Raw genomic sequence first — 22,808 nt, forward strand, 5'->3', positions numbered from 1 at the left:
CAGGGGTTTGAGACCAACCTGACCGACATGGAGAAACCCCATCTCTACTAAAAATACAAAATCAGCTGGGCATGGTGGTGGATGCCTGTAATCCCAGCTACTTAGTAGGCTGAGGCAGGAGAATCGCTTGAACCCGGGAGGTGAAGGTTGCAGTGAGTCAAGATCGTGCACCATTGCACTTCAGCCCTGGCCACAAGAGGAAAACTCTGTCTCACAATAAAAAAATTAAAAACCAATGATTTCCAGACACTGGAAAACATGTTTCTATCTGGGCCTTAAATTTTATTTATGGAACAATTTTTAGTTACAAATTCAATTTCTTTAGTAGATATAAAACTAGGCTGGGCACAGTCGCTCATGCCTGTAATCCCAGCACTTTGGGAGGCTGAGGCAGGTGGATCACCTGAGGTCGGGAGTTCGAAACCAGCCTGACCAACACGAAGAAGCCCCATCTCTACTAAAAATACAAAAGTAGCCAGGCATGGTGGGGTATGCCTGTAATCCCAGCTACTCGGGAGGCTGAGGCAGGAGAATCCCTTGAACCCGGGAGGCAAAGGTTACACTGAGCCGAGATCATGCCATTGTGCTCCAGTGTGGACAACAAGAGCAAAACTTGGTCTCAAAAAAAAAAAATACTAATCAGGTCAGCTGTTTCTTCTCGAGTGAGCTTTGGTAATCTGTCTTTCAAGAAATTTTCGTTTCATCTACATTATCAAATTTATTGGTATAAAGGCATTTAAAATATTCACTTATCTTTTTTTTGAGATGGAGTCTTGCTCTGTCACCCAGGCTCGAGTGCAGTGGCATGATCTCTTCTCACTGCACCTCCTGGGTTCAAGCAATTCTCCTGCCTCAGCCTCCCATGTAGCTGAGATTACAGGCCTACGCCATCGCACCTGGCTAATTTTTGTATTTTAGTAGAGACAGGGTTTCACCATATTGGCCAGGCTGGTCTCGAACTCCTGACCTCAAGTGATCCACCTGCCTCAGCCTCCCAAAGTGCTGGCATTACAAGCGTGAGTCACAGTGCCTGGCTTATCCTTTTAATGTCTGTAGGATCTATAGCAGCATCCTCTTTCATTTCTGATATAGATAATTTATGACTTTTTTTTATTCTTGATCCATTTGACTAGAGGCTTATCAATTTTAATAATCATGTCAAACACCAGCTTTTGATTTCATTGGGTTTTCTCTATTGTTTTTCATTTCTCTAATCTTTGTTTCTTCTCTTCTGCTTGTTGTGACTTTAATTTGCTCTTCTTTTTCTAGTTTTTTTTTTTTTTTTTTTTTTTGAGACAGGGTTTTTGTTGCCTAGGCTGGAGAGTATAGTGACACAATCACAGATCACCATAACCTTGGACTCTTGGGCTCCAGCAATCCCACTTCAGCTGCTTCTATTTTCTTAAGGTAGAGGCTTCTGTCACTGACTTGATAACCTTTCTTTTTTGTAAATAAACAGTTAGGCATCTGATGCTAATGAATTTCCACTTTAAGCACTGTTTAACTACTTTCAACAAATTTCAGCTACACTTTCATTTATATTACACTTTCACTTTATTCAGTTCATTTTCATTTGTATTCAGTTCAAAATGCTAATTCTCTTTTATTTGTTGACTCATAGAGTAGAGATGTGCTATTTAAAAAAAGAGAAAAAAAAAAAGAGATGTGCTATTTAGCTGGGTGTAGTGGTTCATGCCTGTAATCTCGGCACTTTGCAGGGTTGACGCAGGAGGACTGCTTGACGCCAGGCGTTCAAGACCTGGCAACATAGCGAGATTCCATCTCTGCAAAAAAATTAAAAATTAGCCAGGTATGGTGGCACATGTCTGTAGTCCCACCTACTCAGGAGGCTGAGGCAGAAAGATTACTTGAGCCCAGGAGTTCATGGCTGCATAGACTATGACTGAGCCACAGAACAAGACCCTGTCCCTAAAAAAAGAAAAGAAAAAAAAGAAAGAAATGTGTCACTTAGTTTTCCAAATTTGGAGGGAATTTTTCAGATATCTTTCTGTTATTGATTTCTGATTTGCTTCACTGTGCTCAAAGAACATGCTTTGGGCTGGGCGAGGTGACTCAGGCCTGTAATCCCAGCACTTTGGGTGTCCAGAGTGGGTGGATCACTTGAGGTTAGGAGTTCAAGATCAGCCTGGTATCTACTAAAAAATACAAAAAATTAGCTGGATGTGGTGGCAGGAACCTGTAATCCCAGCAATCCGTGAGGCTGAGGCAAGAGAATTGCTTGAACCCGGGAGATGGAAGTTTCAGTGAGCTGAGATCACACCACTGTGCTCCAGTTCAGGCCACAGAGCAAGACTCTGTCTCAAAAAAAAAAAAAAAAAAAAAGATAATACAACATGCTTTGTATTATTTTAATCCTTTTAAATTTCATAGGACTTGTTTTATGTCCACAGTATTGTCTATCTTAGTAAATGTTCCATGTGTACTTGAAAAGAATGATCATCCTGTTGTTGGGTAGAGTGTTCTATAAATATCAATTAGGGCTCGGCACAGTGGCTCATGCCCGTAATCAAGCACTTTGGGAGGCCGGGGCAGGTCAGGAGTTGAGACCAGCCTGGCCAACATGGTGAAACCCCATCTCTACTAAAAACACAAAAATTAGCTGGGCATTGTGGTGGTGCATGCTTGTAATCCCAGCTACTCAGGAGGCTGAGATAGGAGAGTTGCTTGAAACTAGGAGGTGAAGTTGCAGTGAGCCAAGACTGTGCCACTGCACTCCAGCCCTGGGCGACAGAGTGAGACTCTATCTCAAAGAAAAATATATATATATATATATATACACACACACACACACATACACACACATTTAATATATATTATCTATATTTAATATGTATGATATACATATCTTATGTATCATATATATTAGGTTAAATTGGTTCATAGTATTACTTGAGTCTTCTATATTCTTACTGATTTTCTGTATGCTTCCTGTATTGAGAGAGTTGTGTTAAAATCTGTAACTGTGGATTTGTCTATTTCTCCCCATTTCTGTCAGTTTTGCTTCATGTATTCTGATGCTCTATTATTGGGGGCATAAATATTTTAAATTCTTACATCCTATGTTTAACTGACCTCGTTAGCACAAAATGACCCTTTATATCAGTAAAATTCTGATATTAGGATTTATTCTTAAAGACTTAGCAAGTGACACTGAAGAAACTTTAGTAAACACAATTTCTCTTTCCGATCTAACAAATCTTACCGTATCATCAAGGCCATCTATGTGCAAAACCACTGTTTTGGCACGTTTGTTTGTAGTTCCCAGAAAAAACTGAGCTTTCCTTCGACGTGAATTCATTTCATTGAAACTATCACCATCTGCCATACTGGAGGACTGAAGAATGTCATAGATTTCAGAGGCCAAAAGTTTTGTTTCTCCTGGAGTTGTAGTTCTTGAAAAGAAACACATACAAATTAGTCTATTGATTCTGTAATTTTATTTCTCAACTATAAGGAGCCTTGTTTCTTTCACTGTAATTCCTTGTTCAATTTAAAAGCAATAGCAGTGAATCCTAGAAAAAGCAACTTGTCTATTAACAATCTTCTAATTTCACTTCAAATGTGTGGCTTATTAAGATTCACTATCCATCACTATAGGGGTATAAAAACACATTTGGCTGGGCACGGTGGCTCATGCCACCAGCACTTTGGGAGGCCGAGGCAGGTGGATCACTTGAGGTCAGGAGTTCATGACCAGCCTGGCCAACATGGTGAAACTCCGTCTCTACTAAAATACAAAACTTAGCTGGGCGTGGTGGCACACACTCGTAATCCCAGCTACTCAGGTGGCTGAGGCAGGAGAATTGCTTGAACCCAGGAAGCAGAGGTTGCAGTGAGCCGAGATCACGCCACTGCACTCCAGCTTAGGCAACAGAGGGATACTCCATCTCACGAACAAACAAACACCACACATTTATTCAAAATAATTAAATACAAAATCAGCTAACAAGATCAGGTTGTAACATGTTGCTGGATTATCACTAACATTCAACTCTCAATTTGAAAGTACCTTGACTTTTAAGAAAATACAACATATAAAAATCCAAAAGGAGAAACCAAATTGGAATGGAATCAGTCATAATACCAACTAATTTCAAGATTTCTTTGTATGTTGAAACCAATTCGGTTTTTTAATTTATATTTTTTACATATTACAAATTATGTATTTATCATAAAACCACAGCTCAAACAAAAGTTTTCATTCTTGAGCTTTTAAATCCTACTATAGATCCTCACATCAACATTTAGGGCCATGATGTCCAACAACCTTTCTGCAACGATAGAAAGATTATTGCAGAAGCTGCAGTCAGCACACTGAGAACTTGAAATGTGGCTAGTGCAACTAAAGAAGTTTTATTTACTTTTAATTAAATTGCCACACACAGTGAGTGGCTAACCACATGGGACAGTACAGTCTAATGGCTTTTTTTTTTTTTTTTTTTTTGAGAAGGAGTCTCACTCTTGTTGCCCAGGCTGGAGTGCAATGGCATGATCTCGGCTCACCACAACCTCTACCTCCCTGGTTCAAGCAATTCTCTTGCCTTAGCCTCCCAAGTAGCTGGGACTACAGGCACTTACCACCATTCCCAGCTAATTTTTTGTATTTTTAGTAGAGACAGGGTTTCTCCATGTTAGTCAGGCTAGTCTCGAACTCCTGACTTCAGATGATCCACCCACCTCAGCCTCCCCAAGTGCTAGGATTACAGGCATGAGCCACCATGCCCAGCTCTAATGGCTCTTAGTAGTGGAATTGAACAAAGAGTAAGTACATGTAACTATAAGAAAAGAATCCTCGTTTCACCTATCAATGGGCTCTACTAAGTCCAAACCTTTTAATGTACACTCAAGGCCTTAAAACTGGCTGACTCCATCAGTTCATTTTGTCCTTTGATTATTCTTTGGGTTGACTATGACACTTGGCCATCTCCTACAAAGACCATGCATTTTTGTATGTTCTTTGTTCTAGAATGCTTTCTACTCTTAAATTTTGTTCAAGCCCTTTACTTAGCTGGAAGAGTTTCACCCAGACCGAAGGTTTTCCGACTCTTATTTCAACGCTTAAAGGCTCAGCTTGACCAACACCTTCTATATGAAGCCTCTACCTAATAACCCAATTCTCCTTTGCATTCAGAGTACTATGTTTGTACTTATACTACTAAATTTTCTATTTTTTATAAGCATATAAACTCTTTAAGAGGAGGAATGTATCCTTTTTGTAACTTCCATAGAACCTAACAAAAATGTTTGCAAGTTATTTATTGAATGAGCAGGAATACTTCAGTTTCTGATATTCAGATTGCATATGTTCTAGTTATTTAGAGCTTTAATTCCAGGGGTGATAATCTGACAGTATTCCAGACACTTAATTACTATATCACGTGCTTTTCTGGGCCACTGTTGACCACAGGGATCAGTTACTTTGAGTGACTTTAGCTCTGTGTTGTGGGAAGCTATCAAAAAAACTAATTTGTGTTAGTTGTCTCAGCATTTTTCTTGATAGCTGTTTTGGAGTTTATTGAAAAGTCACTGCAGTTCTCAGATATTTTAAATATTAGCCAAGAACAAGTTATAAAGAGCATGAAGATACAATGATTAGAGAAATTTATGAATTTAAGGAAAAAAAAAAATAAACAGGGCCAGGCACGGTGACTCACTCCTATAATCCCAACACTATGTGAGGCTGACGCAGGTGGATCACCTCAGGTCAGAAGTTCGAGACCAGCCTTACCAACATGGTGAAACCCCATCTCTACTAAAAATACAAAAATTTAGCAGGGCATGGTGGTGGGTGCCTATAATCCCAGCTACTTATGCAGCTGAGGCAGGAGAACTGCTTGAACCCGGGAGGCGGAGGTTGCAGAGCTGAGATCGTGCCATTGCACTTCACCCTGGGGGACAAGAGCAAGACTCTGTCTCAAAAAGAACAAAGAAAGAAAGAAAACCAGTATTTTTGTTACTCCTTTCCATTGTCAATAGTTTTGCATCAACTAAAAATATGAATCATCATAACACATAATAAAACATGCAACCAGTAACTGTCATACATTTTTTAAAAACATGGATTATTCCCAAACTTTTTAATTATGTTTCTTAATAAAGCAATAGTGACAAAACATATTAAAATACTAAAATATGAAATTATTATCTTTCTGTTTTGCATAACTGTAAAAGTAGTTCTTAGCCAATTAAGGCTACTAATTAATCCCTTTAAGAACCTAATGTTGGCCGGGTGCGGTGGCTCACGCCTGTAATCCCAGCACTTTGGGAGACCGAGGGGGGTGGATCACGAGGTCAAGAGATCGAGACCATCCTCACCATGATGAAACCCTGTCTCTACTAAAAATACAAAAAAAAAATTAGCCAGGTGTGGTGGCACGCACCTGTAGTCCCAGCTACTCGGGAGGCTGAGGCGGAAGAATCGCTTGAACCCATGAGGCAGAGGTTGCAGTGAGCTGAGATTGCGCCACTGCACTCCAGCCTGGTGACAGAGCAAGACTCCATCTCAAAAAAAAAAAAAGAAAAACCTACAGGCGCAGTGGCTCATGCCTGTAATCCCAGCACTTTGGGAAGTCGAGGCAGGCGGATCACCTGAGGTCAGGAGTTCAAGACTAGACTGGCTAGCATGGTGAAACCCTGTCTTAAAAAATAATAAAAAAAGTTAAAAAAAGAATCTAAGGTAAAGTATCTCACCAGAAAAATCCAAGTAAAAAGTTTTCTAAATCAATTTCAGTGGAATTATGTCCCCACCCAAAACATCCATTTTCTATCAGTCTCAACACAGATGTTTAAATTACTTTTAAAGCTGATTTTAAATTAAACAGGGTAGGAGAACTATCACATGAAGAAACCATTCCAATATTTGGAAAAATCTAATAAAAAGGCAACTGCTGGTAAAAGCATCATTGGTATCGTCTGAAGAAAATTAACAGGGATACAAAGACAAAGATATTTATATCTTTGACTCAGTAATTCGCCAATATAATCTGTTAAGAAAATAGTCTACGAGACAAAAATAATCCAAAACACAAAAAAAAGCCCTATATGCAGTTAAGCAAAGAAATCTCAGAGCAGGCTGGGGGCAATGACTCCTGCCTGTAGTCCCAGCTACTAGGGAGAATGAGACAGGAGAATCACTTGAACCTGGGAGGAAGAGGTTGCACTGAGCCGAGATCACGCCCTCTGTACTTCAGCCTGGGCGACAGAGTGAGACTCCATTTCAAAAAAAGAAAAAAAGAAAGAAACTGTAGAGCAGTTGAGCACAGTGGCTCACACCTGTAATCCCAGCATGTTGGGAGACCAAGACAAGAGGATCACTTGAGTCCAGTAGTTCGAAACCAGGCTAGGCAACGTGTTGAGACTGCATCTCTACAAAAAAAGACAAAAGTTAGGCCAGCGCGGTGGCTCATGCCTGTAATCCCAGCACTTTGAGAGGCTGAGACGGGCAGATCATCTGAGGTCAGGAGTTCGAAACCAGCCTGGCCAACATGGTGAAATCCTGTCTCTACTAAGAGCACAAAAATTAGCCGTGCGTGGTGGTGGGCGCCTGTAATCCCAGCTACTCAGGAGGCTGAAGCAGGAGAATTGTTTGAGCCCAGGAGGCAGAGGTTGCAGTGAGCCAAGATTGTGCCATTGCACTTCAGCCTGGGCAACAGAGTGATCCGACTCAAAAAAAAAAAAAAATACAAAAATTAGCCAGGCATGATGGCCTGAGTCCCTGCTGCTCAGGAGGCTGAGGCAGGAGGATTGCTTGAGCCCGGGAGGCAGAGGCTACACTGAGCTAACATTGCACCAGCCAACTCAACAGAGTGAGACCTGGTCTCAAAAAATAAAAAAACAAGAAGAATTTTAGAGCAGCATTCTACATCAGAACTTTCTGAGATGATGGAAATAGAGTCACTAGTCACATGACTAAACACTTGGAATATGGCTAATGTGACTGAGGAACTTTTTAATTTTAATTAATTAATTATTATTGTCACTTTTTTTTTGAGATGGAGTCTCATTCTGTTGGCCAACCTGGAGTGCAGTGGTGCAATCTTAGCTCACTGCAACCTCTGCCTCCTGGGTTCAAGTGATTCTCCTGCCTCGCCTCCTGAGTAGCTGGGATTACAAGCACCCGCCACCATACCTAATTTTTCTATTTTTGGTAGAGATAGTGTTTCACCATGTTGGCCAGGCTGGCCTCATACTCCTTACCTCAGGTGATCTAGCCACCTCCCAAAGTGCTGAGATTATAGGCGTGAGCCACCACGCCCAGCCGTTAATTTTAATTAATTTAAATTGCCACATGTTGCTATTGATTACCATATTAGACCTGTTTCAGAAAAAAAGGAAGATCCTTCTGTTGTCATCATCTGTAAACCAGCCCTCCCCTTCCTGGTTAATCATTCCTTCTATCCCTCTGACTAACCACTTCTCTAGCACCCTTTCTGAACTGAGGTCCTGTAAAATAATTTAGGTCTATTAAAGAAAAAAAAAAACTATCTGGGAAGTGTGTGGTGGCTCATGTTTGTAATTCCAGCACTTTGGGAGGCTGAAGCAGAAGGAATGCTTGATCCCAGGAGAGCAGCCTAGGCAACACAGTGAGACCATGTCTCTACAAAATAATTTAAAAATTAGCCAGGTATAATGGCACATGTCTGTAGTCCCAGTTACTTGGGAGGATGAGATAGGAGAATAGCTGGAGCTTGGGAGGTTGAGGCTGCAGTGAGCCATGACCATACCACTGCACTCCAGTCTCGGCAATACAGTAAGACTCTGTCTCAAAAAACCAACCAATCAAACAAAAAAACCCTGAGTTATTTTCTCTATTACTCCAAGGACAGTATAGAGCTGAAACCATTCCAGATATATTGCACAGAAGATAATACAATATATCCAATGGATTCCTTAGGGCTTTAGGGCTTCTCTTATAAATCAGTTTCAGTGGCGTCCACATTAGCAGCAACAGGGTGGGGGAGAAATAGCCAACTATTCATATGAACAATGTGCAAAGGGTGGGTATGCATGCTTATAATTGCCAGTATAGCTACTGGGTCTACTCACACTATTTTAATTATAAACTTGAGAATTTACTACAAAACTCTATCTAGAGAGTCACACAGGCTTCTACTTAGATACACAAAGCGGTTACAGATGAGAAACTAGCAATAATGGTCATAGGAAATTTTTTTTTGAGACACAGTCTCGCTCTGTTGCCTAAGGTAGAGCGCAGTGGCAGGATCTCAACTCACTGCAATCTCTACTTCCCGGGTTCAAGTGATCCTCCTGCCTCAGCCTCCCAAGTTGCTGGGAAGACAGGTACGCGACACCACACCAGGCTAACTTTTGTATATCTAGTAGAGACAGGATTTCGCCATGTTGGCCAGGCTGGTCTTGAACTCCTGGCCTCAAGTGATCCGCCTGCTTTGGCCTTGCAAATTGCTGGGATTACAGGCGTGAGCCACCATACCCAGCATGTGTGAAATATGAAATGCCCCAGCCAGCACCATCTTAACTTCCTTATTTTATAGTTCCATAGTTTTACCATTTTCCTACAGTAATAAATTGCTTCCTGAATAATTTCTAATTTTTCTCAACCTAAATTGAAAATTTTATTTATTTATTTTACGAAGTCTTGCTCTGTTGACCAGGCTAGAGTGCAATGGCACGATCTTGGCTCACTGCAACCTCCGCCTCCCAGGTTCAAGTGATTCTCCTGCCTCAGCCAGTTAAACAATTAAAAATAATTAACTATAGGACATTAAAAAATAGTAATCCAATAAAAGTAGTAATCATGCCTGTAATTCCAGCACTTTGGAAAGCCTGGGAAACATAGTGAGACCTCTAAGCAAGAAAATAAGTTATAAATAAATGAGACACTATCTATTGTACTTACTTCTGTATAACGTTTTGTAGGCTCAACATCATACCCAGTTCTCCTTTCATCTTTTCTCTGTTTGCACGGCATTCTGCCAAATACCGAAGAGCCTACAGCAGAAACAGTAATAAGTTAATTCATCCGACCAGACTATTCAAAATTAAAACTACTACTAACTTATTGCAGGAAAAAATAAAAAAAGGAAAATAAGTTTTTGTTTTTAGAATAAAATCCTTTAAATGTGATAATTCAGAATTATTCTTTAGGGAAGAAATGATCCTTTGAGCTGTAGTAGCTAATCTACTCTTTGAAATGAAAGTTCCTGGCTGGGTGCAGCAGCTCATGCCTGTAATCCCAGCATTCTGGGAGGCTAAGGCAGGTGGATTACCTGAGGTCAGGAGTCCAAGACCAGCCTGACCAACATGCAGAAACCCTGACTCTACTAAAAATACAAAATTAGCCAGGCATGGTGGCACATGCCTGTAATTCCAGCTACTTGGGAGGCTGAGGCAGGAGAATTGCTTCAACATGGGAGGCAGAGGTTGCAGCAAGCAAAGATTGCATCATTGTACTCCAGCCTAGGCCACAACAAGAATGAAACTCTATCTCAAAAAAAATTTTTTTTAATTTTAAAAAAGGCTAGGTGCCCGGTGGCTCACGTCTGTAATTCCAGCACTTCGGGAGGCTGAGGCAGGTGGATCACTTGAGGCCAGGCGTTCAAGACCAGCCTGGCCAACATGGCGATACTCCATCTCTACTAAAAACACAAAAACAGCCAGGCATGGTGGCACACACCTGTAATCCCAGCTACTTGGCAGGCTGAGGCAGGAGAATTACTTGACCCTGGGAGTGGAGCCTGTAGTGAGCCGAGATCATGCCACTGCACTCCAGCCTGGGCGACAGAGCAAGACTGCATTTCAAAAAAAAAAACAAAAGCAAAAACCACCACCCATATCAAACACATCAAAATCATTTGCTGAAAAATCAGTAATAAGGTTTCAGAAGAAGCCAGAAAAAGGCATTATATAAAAGAAGAACAAAGATAAGAATTACAGCAGTTTTCTTACTAGAAATTATACACGTCAGAAGACAACAGAGCAAAATCCTTTTTGTTTTTGAGATGGCGTTTTTGCTCCTTTGTCCAGGTTGGAATGAAGCAGCACAATCTTGGCTCACTGCAACTTCTGCCCCCCACTACCCCCTCAGGTTCAAGTGATTCTCCTGCCTCAGCCTCCCAAGTAGCTGGATTGCAGGTGCCAGCCACCATGCCCAGCAAATTTTCGTATTTTTAGTAGAAATGGGTTTTTGTCATGTTGGCCAGGTTGGTCTCAAACTCCTGACCTCAGGTGATCCACCCGCCTTGGCCTCCCAAAGTGCTAGGATTACAGGCGTGAGCCACCGCATCCAGCCGAGCAAACTATTTTAAAGTAATAGGGAAAAGAAGTCACTAGAAAATCTTCATTTCAATAAATATTAAAGGAAGTTCTTGGGACAGGAAAAAAAATGACACCAGAAGAAATCTGAATCTATACTGGGGAATGAGCGCAGTGGCTCACACCTGTAATCCCAGCACTTTGGGAGGCTACAGCAGGCAGATCACTTGAGGCCAGGAGTTCAAGACCAGCCTGGTCAACATAACGAAACCCCATCTCTACAAAAAACTTAGCCAGGCACGGTGGTGCCAGCCTGTAGTCCTAGCTACTTATGCAGCTGAGGCAGGAGGATGACCTGACCCTGGTGGTTAAGGCTGCAGTGAGCCATGATTGTGTCACTGCACTCCAGCTTGGGCGTTAGAGTGAGATCTTGTTTCTTTTGAGACAAAGTCTCACTCTATTGCCCAGGCTGGAGTGCAATGGCGCAATCTAGGCTCACTGCAACTCCGCCTCCTGGGTTCAAGCGATTCTCCTGCCTTAACCTCCTGAGTAGCTGGGATTATAGGCGCATACCACCACGCTCAGCTAATTTTTGTATTTTTAGTAGAGATGGGGTTTCACCATGTTGGCTAGGCTGGTCTCGAACTCCTGACATTGTGATCTGCCAGCCTTGGCCTCCCAAAGTGCTGGGATTACAGGCGTGAGCCACCACGCCCAGCTGAGACCCTGTTTCAAAATAAAAACAAAACCCAAAAAAGAAAAATGAATCTATACTGGGGAATACAGAACATCAGAAACATAAAAATGAAGGTAAATATAAAAGACTTTCTTTTTTTTGCTGGTAATGGTGGCTCAATGCCTGTAATCCCAGTATTTTGGGATGCTGAGGCAGGCAGATCATCTGAGCTCAGGAGTTCAAGACCAGCCTGGCCAACATGATGAAACCCCGTCTCTACTAAAAATACAAAACTTAGCTAGGAATGATGGCAGATGCCTGTAATCCCAGCTGCTAGGGAGGCTGAAGCAGGAGAATCACTTGAACCCAGGAGGCAGAGGTTGCAGTGAGCCAAGATCGCGCCACTGCACTGCAGCCTGGGTGACAGAGCAAGTCTCCATCTCAAAAAAAAAAAAAAAAAAAAGACGTTTTTAAATTTTTAATCTCTTTAAAAGATAATTGACTGTTTAAAGCAAAAATATATCTACTGTAGGTTTTTAAACATATGTAGAAGTAAAATATATGACAAAAAATAACACAAAAGATGGGAGGAAGAAATGGAAATACACTCGTGTGATTCTTATACTATATGTTAAGGGTATGATTCATTCAAAGGTAGGCTGTAATAAGTTAAAGATGCATATTGCAAAACCTACAGCAACCACTAAATAAACTAAAATAAAAACAAAAGGGTATACTAATAAGCTAACAATGACGATAAAAGGAAATCATAAAAACAACACACTTAATGGCCAGGCTCGGTGGCTCACAACTGTAATCCCAGCACTTTGAGAGGCCAAGGCAGGCAGATAACCTGAGGTCATGAGTTCGAGACCAGCCTGGGCAACAAGGTGAAACCCTGTTTTCACTAAAAATACAAAAATTAGCCAGGTATGATGGCACAAGCCTGTAATCCCAGCTACTCAGAAGGCTAAGACAGGAGAATCACTTGAACTCAGGAGGTGTAGGTTGCATGAACCAAGATTGCACCACTGTATTTCAGCCTGGGTGGCACGAGTGAGACTCCATCTCAAAAACAGAAGCAACAACAAAATCTGTTCTTTTGCCTCTTGGGAATTTTCACCCACTGATCCTTCTCCTTAGCTCCGTCCCTCCATAACTTTTTACTTCCCTTCCTATTCAGCCTAGCACCTACAGTATATCATTTCAACCAATCCTGCCAAGATCCTAAACTCCCTTGCACAATTATTCTGCCCAACTTAACCTGGCCAAGTAAAAACTCTGGACAAATATAACTATCTGGCTCTCCGAGCCTATAGCAGGCCTGAATCATATCAATTCAGTGTTACCAAAATTATGAGACCCTCAACACTGCTGAACAACTTTACCATTCTCCTCAGTCAGCAAATCTTTCCTATTTTCTGCAAGTATGAAAGCCTTCCCCTCAAACCTCTCCCATTCTAGTAACTCTTGCCCTTTGAATTTAGACATGGTCTATTAAAAAAAAAAGAGACTTCCTTCCTTCAGCCTCAAGATCCTGTCTATAAGCCAACACCCTCTTTCTTCTCATCCTTACTGCATTTCTTATTGAAATTGAATCCAAACTAGGAGCTGTGCCATTTTTCCCATTTGTTACTACTGTTCTCTTATACCAGTGTGTCTTTTGGCTGCTAAACTTCATTCTGTGAATTCTGTGAAGGCAAAATAGATTTTTTTTTCCCAAAAGGAAAAGCCTATACACCTTCTGTACAAACCTGTAAATTAGACTAAATAGGAAATTTATCATGAGTCCTTAAGTAAAGGACAATAGATAGAATTTCCATAACGTTAATTTCTTTTAACAACTTTTTTTTGCGGGGGGTGGAATTTTCACTCTTGTTACTCAGGCTGGAGCGTAATGGCACAATTTTGGTTCACTGCAACCTCTGCCTCCCAGGTTCAAGCAATTCTCCTTCCTCAGCCTCCCAAGTATGTGGGATTTCAGGCACCTGCCACCAGGCCTGGCTAATTTTTTGTATTTTTAGTAGAGATGAGGTTTCACCGTGTTGGCCAAGCTGGTATTGAACTTCTGACCTCAGGTGATCCACCCGCCTCAGCCTCCCAAAGTGCTAGGATTACAGGTGTGAGCCACCACTCCTGGCCCTATTTGTATACAACATATATAGGTATTTTTGCCAGAATAGGCAAATATAGACAAACAAAAAGTAGATTAGTAGTCGCCTAGGGATAGGGAGTGTGGGGGTCTGGAGAGCCATAGGTAAAAAGTTGTGGTGGGTCAGGCACAGTGGCTCACATCTGTAATTTAAGCACTTTGAGAGGCTGAGGTAGGAGAATCACTTGAGGCCAGGAGTTTGAGACCAGCCTGGGCAACAGAGCTACATCCTGTCTCTACTAAAAAAAAAAAAAAAAAAAATTAGCTATAAAAAATAAAAAGTTGTGGTGATGGTGGCACAACTCTATGAATATACTAAAACTACTTAATTGCATACTTCAAATGAGTGAATTGTATGATGCTGTGTGCTTACATCTTAAAAAACTGTTATAAAATAAAAACAAAATAAGTGCCTCTTTGAGTGTCTATGTGTATAATATGATCCAATCCTCAAGAGTGTTAAATGAAAAGGAAGTGGTAGAACATTCCAAGCATGTAGTATGATACCATTCATATTAAAGAGCAAAAACAGGGCCAGCCATGGTGACTCAGAGCTGTAATCCCAATACATTGGGAGGCTGAGGTGGGAGGATCACTTGAGCCCAGAAGTTTGGGACCAGTCCGGCCAACATGGGGAAACCTCGTCTCTGCAAAATATCAAAAATTTGCCTGGCATGGTGGTGTGTGCCTATCATCCCAGCTACTCAGGAGGCTGAGGTCAAGGAGGATGGTTTGGGCCCAGGAGGTGGAGATTGCAGTGAACTAAGTTCCTGCCATACTGTACTCCAGCCTAGATGACAGAGGGAGACTCTGTCTCAGAAATAAATAAATAAATAAATAAAAGGATAAAAACAATGTAGCAGGTTACCATTTGTGTAAACAGACCAGACATATATATGTTTCTACACATATAAACACAATTAACTGGTCTCTCAGTTTTTTACCATGTCATCTAACACTTTTTCCAAATTCTCTCCTTAATTGCAAAGATAAAACAGAGACTGAAATTACTAAAGGCAACTTACAAGTAAAGCCGAGTGGACGACTGGAGGGTTGGGATGGTCCATAAATAAAATAAGGCCAGGCAGACATCCTTGATCCTGGACAATGGCTCTTCTGTTTAATGGATCTGCGGCTAGATCCCGTAACTGGTTAACTACTGATAGAGCATCAGGCTCTTCACTCATGGTGGAGGTGGAAGAATTCATCTTCTATGTCATGCACATGAATAAAATCTTAAATTCTGTAGAAAAGGTTTACAGAATTAGTTCTAGGCTGCTGAGGTATATTATGGCACTTGTGAAATAACCAGTATTATAACAGGTTTAGAATGAAATAGGTAACGAAAACTAAATCCCACAAAAACTTAAAAATTGGCAACTCCACAGTTTAAGAACGGTAAAATGAACATAAGATGACTGAAAAAATTTGTGTGCACAATGTTTAAAGGATGTCATCAATATTCCAATAAATTACCTTTTAGCATATATGTTTTAACAATACAGTCACAATAAAGATGTTTACAGCTCAAGCTTGTAACTTTGCTATACTTCTCAAACTAACATTGCCAGTGCTTTTTTTTCTTTAGACTATTTCTAGGCTTAAACAAGTGCCTGAGGGAAAACTGGCCAGCTTACAGCTTTCCTATTCATCAGTGAACAAAAACCTAGCATACTCTGTCTATAAAGAATAAAATGCCCTTGGAAAAAGGGAGCAGAAGTCTGTAAATCAAGAAGCCAGGGGCCGGGCGCGGTGGCTCACGCCTGTAATCCCAGCACTTTGGGAGGCCGAGGCGGGTGGATCACAAGGTCAAGAGATTGAGACCATCCTGGTCAACACAGTGAAACCCCGTCTCTACTAAAAATACAAAAAATTAGCTGGGCACGGTGGCGCGTGCCTGTAATCCCAGCTACTCAGGAGGCTGAGGCAGGAGAATTGCCTGAACCCAGGAGGCGGAGGTTGCAGTGAGCCGAGATTGCGCCATTGCACTCCAGCCTGGGTAACAAGAGCGAAACTCCGTCTCAAAAAAAAAAAAAAAAAGCCAGGAAAGGTATTTAGCCTGCAGCTCAGCCCAGTAGAGTCTGAAAGATCATAGTGAATCTAGACTGAATTTAAACACATTCTGTCCATCTGAGTATGCCACATTCTACCACCTAACAGAAAAGCAAGAACAGGAAGAATGAAATAGAATTTGATGTAATTCATTTACCAGATAAGGACACAGTCTTAGAGAAGTTCGATAATTTGCCCCCATCACAAAAGCTAGTTAGCACAGAACTGGCCTAAAATCTTATTTACTATTTCTTAAACTCATTAGCTTTCCACTTTCCATACTTTTGTTTCTCATTTTTTTTTTTCCTCCAATATAGAGACTCACTCTGGTAACCCAGGCTGGAATGTAATGGCACTATCTCAGCTCACTGCAACCTCTGCCTCTGGGTTCAAGTGATTCTCCTGCCTCATTCTCCCAAGTACCTGGGATTACAGGCACATGACACCATGCCCAGCTGATTTTTTATATCTTTAGTACCTGGGATTACAGGCACGTGACACCATACCCAGCTAATTTTTTTGTATCTTTAGTAAAGACAGGGTTTCACTATGTTGGCCAGGCTGGTCTCAAACTCCTGACCTCAAATGATCCACCTGCACCCGGCCGATACACTGATTTTAAACCAAAAGTATGAGGCTGGGTGTGGTGGCTCATGCCTATATTCCCAGCACTTTGGGAGGTCGAGGCGGGTGAGTCACCTGAGGTCAGGAGTTTAAGACCAGCCTGACTAACATGGTGAAACCCCATCTCCACTAAAAACAGAAAAATTAGCCAGGCATGGTGGCACATGCCTGTAATCCCACCTATTTGGGAGGCTGAGGCAGGAGAATTGCTTGATCCCAGGAGAAGGAAGTTGCAGTGAACCAAGATCATGCCACTGCACTCCAGCCTGGGTAACAGAGTTGAAATTATGTCTCATTTAAAAAAAAAAAAAAAAAAACAGCCTGGCCAATATGGTGAAAACCCATCTCTACTAAAAATACAAAAAAATTAGTCAGGCGGCCAGGTGCAGTGGCTCACGCCTGTAATCCAAGCACTTTGGAGACCAAGGCGGGCGGATCACCTGAGGTCGGGAGTTCAAGTCCAGCCTGACCAACATGGTGAAACCCCATCTTTAAAAAAAAACGAAATAAAAAATTAGTTAGGCATGGTGACGGGCACCTGTAATCCCAGCTACTCAGGAGGATGAGGCAGGAGAATCGCTTGAACCCCGGAGAAGGTTGCAGTAAGCCGAGATCATGCCACTGCATTTCAGCCTGGATGACAAGAGCAAAACTCCAACTCAAAAAAAAAAAAGAAAAAGAAAAGGAAAAAAGAAGAATAGAAAGAAGAAAATAGAATTTGACATAATTCATTTGCCAGATAAGGAGACAGTCACAGAAAAATTCAATAATTTGTCCCACATCACAAAACTAGTTAGCACAGAACTGTCCTAAAATCTTATTTATTATTTCCTAAACTCATCAGCAGTCTTTCCAATTTCCATACCTTCATTTTAAAGTCAGCATATCAGCCCAGGCATAGTGGCTCACAACTATAATCCCAGCACTTTGGGAGGATTACAGGTACACACCACCACACCTGGTTAATTTTTGTCTTTTTAGTACACACGGGGTTTCACCATGTTGGCCAGGCTGGTCTCAAACTCCTAACCTCAGGTGATTCACCTGCCCTGGCCTCCCAAAGTGCTGGGATTACAGGCGTAAGCCATGGTGCCCGGCCACCCATAAGCTTTAAATGCTGTCACTAGCACAAATTCTATCCAAAATGGAACCTGCAGAACCAATCACTGGCTCAAAGACCCAAGAGGCAAGTCACAGCTAAAGAACCAGATACACAATCCAGCAATCCCACTTCTGGGTATTTACCCAAAATATTTGAAATCAATTTGTCTAACAGATGTCTGCACTTCCATGTTTATTACAGCATCGTTAACAGCAGCCAAGATATGGAATCAACATAAGTGCTCATCAGCAGATGATGTGTTATACATAAACAATGGAATACTATTCAGCCTTAAAAAGAAGGAAATTCTTCATTTGTGACAACATGGACAGAACTGGAGAACATTATGCTAAATGAAATAAATTAGGCACAGAAAGAGAAATGTTGTATGTTGTTGCTTAACTGGTGAATCTAAAACAATAGAACTCAGCAGCAGAGAACAGAATGGTGGTAATAGGCTGGGGGAAGTTAGGCAAAATGGGGAGACGATGATCAAAGGATACAAAGTTGTAGTAGAAATAAGTGAGGGGTTTTTTTGGACATCTACTGTACAACATGGTGAATATAGTAAATAATAGTGTACTCCAGGTTTCAAAATGGCTATGAGTTGCTGGGCGTGGTGACTTATGCCTGTGGTCCCAGTACTTTGGAAGGCCAAGACAGGTGGATCACCTGACAGGAGTTGGAGACCAGCCTAACCAATATGGTGAAATACGATCTCTACTAAAAATACAAAAATTAGCCAGGCATGGTGGCACAACCCTGAAATTCCAGCTACTCTGGAGGCTGAGACAGAAGAATTGCTTGAACCCAGAAGGTGGAGGTTGCAGTGAGCCAAAATGGTGCCACTGCACTCCATACTGGGTGACAGAGCTAGACAGTCTCAAAAAAAAAAAAAATTGCTGTGAGTAAATTCAAGTAGTCTCACCACAAAAAATAAGTATGAGGTGACAGATACATTAATCAGCTTGATTTAATTGTTCCACCTTATATTCATGAATCATAACATCATTTTGTACCCATAAATATATGCAATTATAAATCACCAATTTATAATAAATTTTTTTTTAATAAATCAGGGAAAAAAGAACCAAATACTTTGGGTGGTAGCCTTTTGCATACAATGCTGGCCTTGAAACTGGAGAGTTCCATTCTAATTCAAGGAGCCATTAGATAACTATTCAGTAGGAACTATACTGAAAAAAAGTTTTATAGTCTTCCTGTTCCTTTGGGATGAACAAAAATCAAAACAGCTAACACTTCCAATCTTCAAAGAGCACTGATAAGGAGTGGGCTCGAATCAGCATCTGCATAGGATCCATTAAAGATCTTAACTAATGCAGCTGGTGCTCTGTATCCACGGGTTTCAAATCCTGAGAATATTGGCTGGGCATGGTGGCTCACACCTGTAATCCCAAACTATGGGAGGCTGAGGCGGGCAGATCATAAGGTCAAAAGATGGAGACCATCCTGGCCAACATGGTGAAACCCCATCTCTACTAAAAACACAAAAATTAGCTAGGCATGATGGCGCACGGCTGTAATCCCAGCTACTCGGGACACTAAGGCAGGAGAATCGCTTGAACCCAAGAGGTAGAGGTTGCAGTGAGCCGAAATTGTGCCACTGCACTCCAGCCTAGGCAACAGAGCGAGACTCAGTTTCAAAAAAAAAAAAAAAAATCCTGAGAATACTGTACAATTGTACAATATTTTCAATTCACGGTTGGTTGAATCAAACAATGTCATGGGTTTACTGTATAACAGAGGCAGAAGCTGTGGTCATGGCATTTCTTATGGCATTTAAAAGAAGGCAAGAAAAGCCGTGATATGTCCCTCAAATTAGAAGGGTTTTATGTAAAACTTTAGGAGAGAACTTCTTACAGTTAAGATTCATTATCTTACTTTAATATTCTTGATGATATCAAGTTACTCTGACATCTATTTCTAACTACCACATTGCTTGAAATTTTTTTTTTTTTTTTTTTTTTTGAGACAGGGTCTCACTCTGTTACCCAGCCTGGAGTGCAGTGGCATGATTTTGGCTCACTGCAACCTCTGCCTCCTGGGTTCAAGTGATTCTCCTACCTCAGCCTCCCAAGTAGCTGAGACTACAGGCGCCTGCCACCATGCTCAGCTAATTTTTTATTTTTAGTCCAGACAGGGTTTGCCATGTTGGCCAGGCTGGTCTCAAACTCCTGACCTCAGGTGATCCACCCTCCTCGGCCTCCCAAAGTGCTGGGATTACAGGCGTGAGCCACCAAGCCCAGCCATTGCTTGAATTCTGTTAAATGATCAATATCTCTGTGGACGGCAGAGTTAACAAAGCAGATTTTATGAGATAGCAATAGAACAGTTAGGAAATTGATAGTGCAGTGGCACTATCATGGTTCACTGCAGCCTCACCCTCCCATGCTCAAGCTGTCCTCCAACCTTAGCCTCCTGAGTAACTGAGACTATAGGCACATGCCACCATAACTAGTTAAATTTTTGTATTTTTTGTAAAGACAGGGTTTCACTGTGTTGCCTAGGCTGGTCTCAAACTCCTGGGCTAAACAATCTGTACATCTCAGGTTCCCAGTGGTGGGATTACAGGCATGAGCCACTGCATTGGCCAGAATTGACTTGTTTTTTCATTGAGACAGTCTTACTCTGTCACCCAGGCTGGAGTGCAATGGCATGATCTCAGCTCACTACAACCTCTGCCGCCCCTGAGTAGCTGGGACTATAGGCTCGTGCCACCACACCCAGCTAATTTTTTTTTTTTTTTGAGGTGGAGTTTTGCTCATTTCCCGGGTTGGAGTGCAGCTGTGAGATCTTGGCTCACTGCAACCTCCGCCACCCAGATTCAAGCAGTTCTCGTGCCTCAGCCTCCCAAGTAGCTGGGACTACAGGCATGCACCACCACACCCAGCTAATTTTTGTATTTTTTAGTAGAGGTGGGGTTTTGCCATGTTGGTCAGGCTGGTCTCGAACTCCTGACCTCAGGTGATCCGCCTGCCTCAAACTCCCAAAGTGCTAGGATTACAAGCATGAGAATTGTTAAATAATCTGAAATATATGAATCTGACCAATATTACAGTAGCCAATAAACCATAATGTAAGTTTTTTAAAAAAAAACTTCCTATCTTGTTCTACAATGAGTACTGCATGAAGTTCAAAAGAAAATAAGTTTTTCTCTCCCATGTGCATGTTCAAAGAATAAGCAAAAAAAAAATAAAAATAAGAAAAAAAAAAGAAAGTAAGTTTTTCTCTACTTGCGTTTTTATCTAAAATGCTAACGGCAAGAAGTGGGAATCTGAACAGAAAAAAATGAGATAGTTAAAATGCAAAGACCTAGGCTCTATTCCCATCCTAAATAGGCGTCTTTGGAGGTAGCGCCCAAGACTTATTTTAATAAACATACCAGGTGATTTCCGCTGCCAAAACAAGAGCTACTAAAACTTTATGCTGGTGTATAAATGCATGTCTTTTAAATATTACTATGAACATATGCATAAAATGCTAGGCTCTAAAACTGTAAAATGACCAGATGCCATGGCTCAGGCTGGTAATCCTAGCACTTTGGGAGGCTGATCACCTGAGGTCAAGAGTTTTGAGAACAGCCTGGCCAACATGGTGAAACCCCATTTCTCTTTCTTTTTTTTTTTTTTTTTTTTTTTTTGAGACAGAGTCTTGCTCTGTCGCCCAGGCTGGAGTGCAATGGTCCACATGCCACCAGACCCCCATTATTTTTGTATTTTAGTAGAGACAGGGTTTCACCATGTTGGCCAGGCTGGTCTTCAACTCCTGATCTCAGGTGATCCACCCACCTTGGCCACCCAGAGTGCTGGGGTTACAGGAGTGAGCCAACACACCTGGCCCGTGAAATCCCATTCCTACTAGAAATACAAAACTTAACCAAGTGTAGTGGCAGGCACCTGTAATCCCAGCTACTTGGGAGGCTGAGGCAAGAGAATCGTTTGAACCTGGGAGGCAGAGGTTGCTGTGAGCTGAGATCTCGCCATTGCACTCCACCCTGGGAGACAAAAGCAGAATTCCAGATCAAAAAAACAAAACAGAACAAACTCTGTAAGAGACCTTCTTTAATTACTGAGCAACATGAAACTATGTGAACTTGGGCCTAGTTTCAGTTTTATTCCTAGATAACCAAATAAATAAACTGGAAAAACCACCTGCGGTAGTAAATCAACCCTTTTATTCCAAAAGATTGGAAGCTCTTGCTCAATGGAACAAAATTGTGGGAGGAAATTCGAGTGCAGAATTAGCCTATGTGCAGACTGTATAAGGACAAACAAAAGGTTCTTGAAATTTTGTCAGTATTTAACATTTCTTTTGTCTCAGTCTGAGTTTTTACTATTTTTCCTCTCCTCTCACCCTGACCAAGACTTTTTACCTTTTTGTTTTTTAAATTTAAATTCAGTCTCCGTAGAGACTGTCAAAAATTGTCAATGCCGACTGTATTTCATGTCATCACGGAGGGGTATTGGAAAAAGTTCTCAATTAGTAATAATTGACTCCGTTTCAAAAAAAAAAAGAAAATACTGATTCAGTAGGTGGGAGAGTCTGAGAGTCTCCATTTCCAACAAGCTTCCAGGTGAGGCCTATGCTACCTGTCACACTTTGAGAAGCTAGCAGTTAGTTGATGTGAGACACCTGTAATTAGGCAGCTATCTGAAAGATTTTTCCTTTTCTTAGAGTCAGGATTCACCATTCAATTCAAAGATTTAATTCTCACATGTTAAGAGCTACAGAGGGAAAACGTATAACCTAAATCCTTATGCAGTTAGGTGGCCTTTAATAAAAATAACCTAAGCATTGAGATTAAATCTGACTTTCCCCTTACCCGAAGAGTTAATTTGACTTTGAGAAGTTAACTCCTCGGAGCCACAGTTATCTCACGTAACAATCCTCAGCGGTTACCACATTAAAGTAAGAACGCGAAATGGTAA

General features: G+C 41.4%; 1 protein-coding gene across 4 annotated transcripts in view; it reads right to left on the reverse strand.

Moving 5' to 3' along the window:
- The window catches only part of ARMC1 (armadillo repeat containing 1), a 45,910-nt gene that overhangs the window by 22,331 nt on the left and 771 nt on the right, over positions 1 to 22,808 (reverse strand). For 3 of the 4 annotated variants that reach the window (XR_010345555.1, XR_010345556.1, XM_012463708.3), the window contains exons 2-4: positions 15,107 to 15,324; positions 9,899 to 9,990; positions 3,224 to 3,413 (exon numbers count right to left, since the gene is read on the reverse strand). Coding sequence is in view for 2 of the 4 variants with exons in the window: in XM_012463708.3 (XP_012319131.1) it covers positions 3,224 to 3,413; positions 9,899 to 9,990; positions 15,107 to 15,289 (465 nt within the window). In the remaining 2 variants the exon portion in view is untranslated. Of the gene's footprint in view, positions 1 to 3,223; positions 3,414 to 9,898; positions 9,991 to 15,106; positions 15,325 to 22,808 lie in introns of those variants that run through there. The other variant, XM_012463709.3, reaches the window with a different exon arrangement.

This window comes from Aotus nancymaae, unplaced genomic scaffold (assembly GCF_030222135.1).
Source record: "Aotus nancymaae isolate 86718 unplaced genomic scaffold, 86718_ANA_hifiasm-v0.15.2.pri h1tg000036l, whole genome shotgun sequence".
Taxonomy (NCBI): Eukaryota; Metazoa; Chordata; class Mammalia; order Primates; family Aotidae; genus Aotus; species Aotus nancymaae.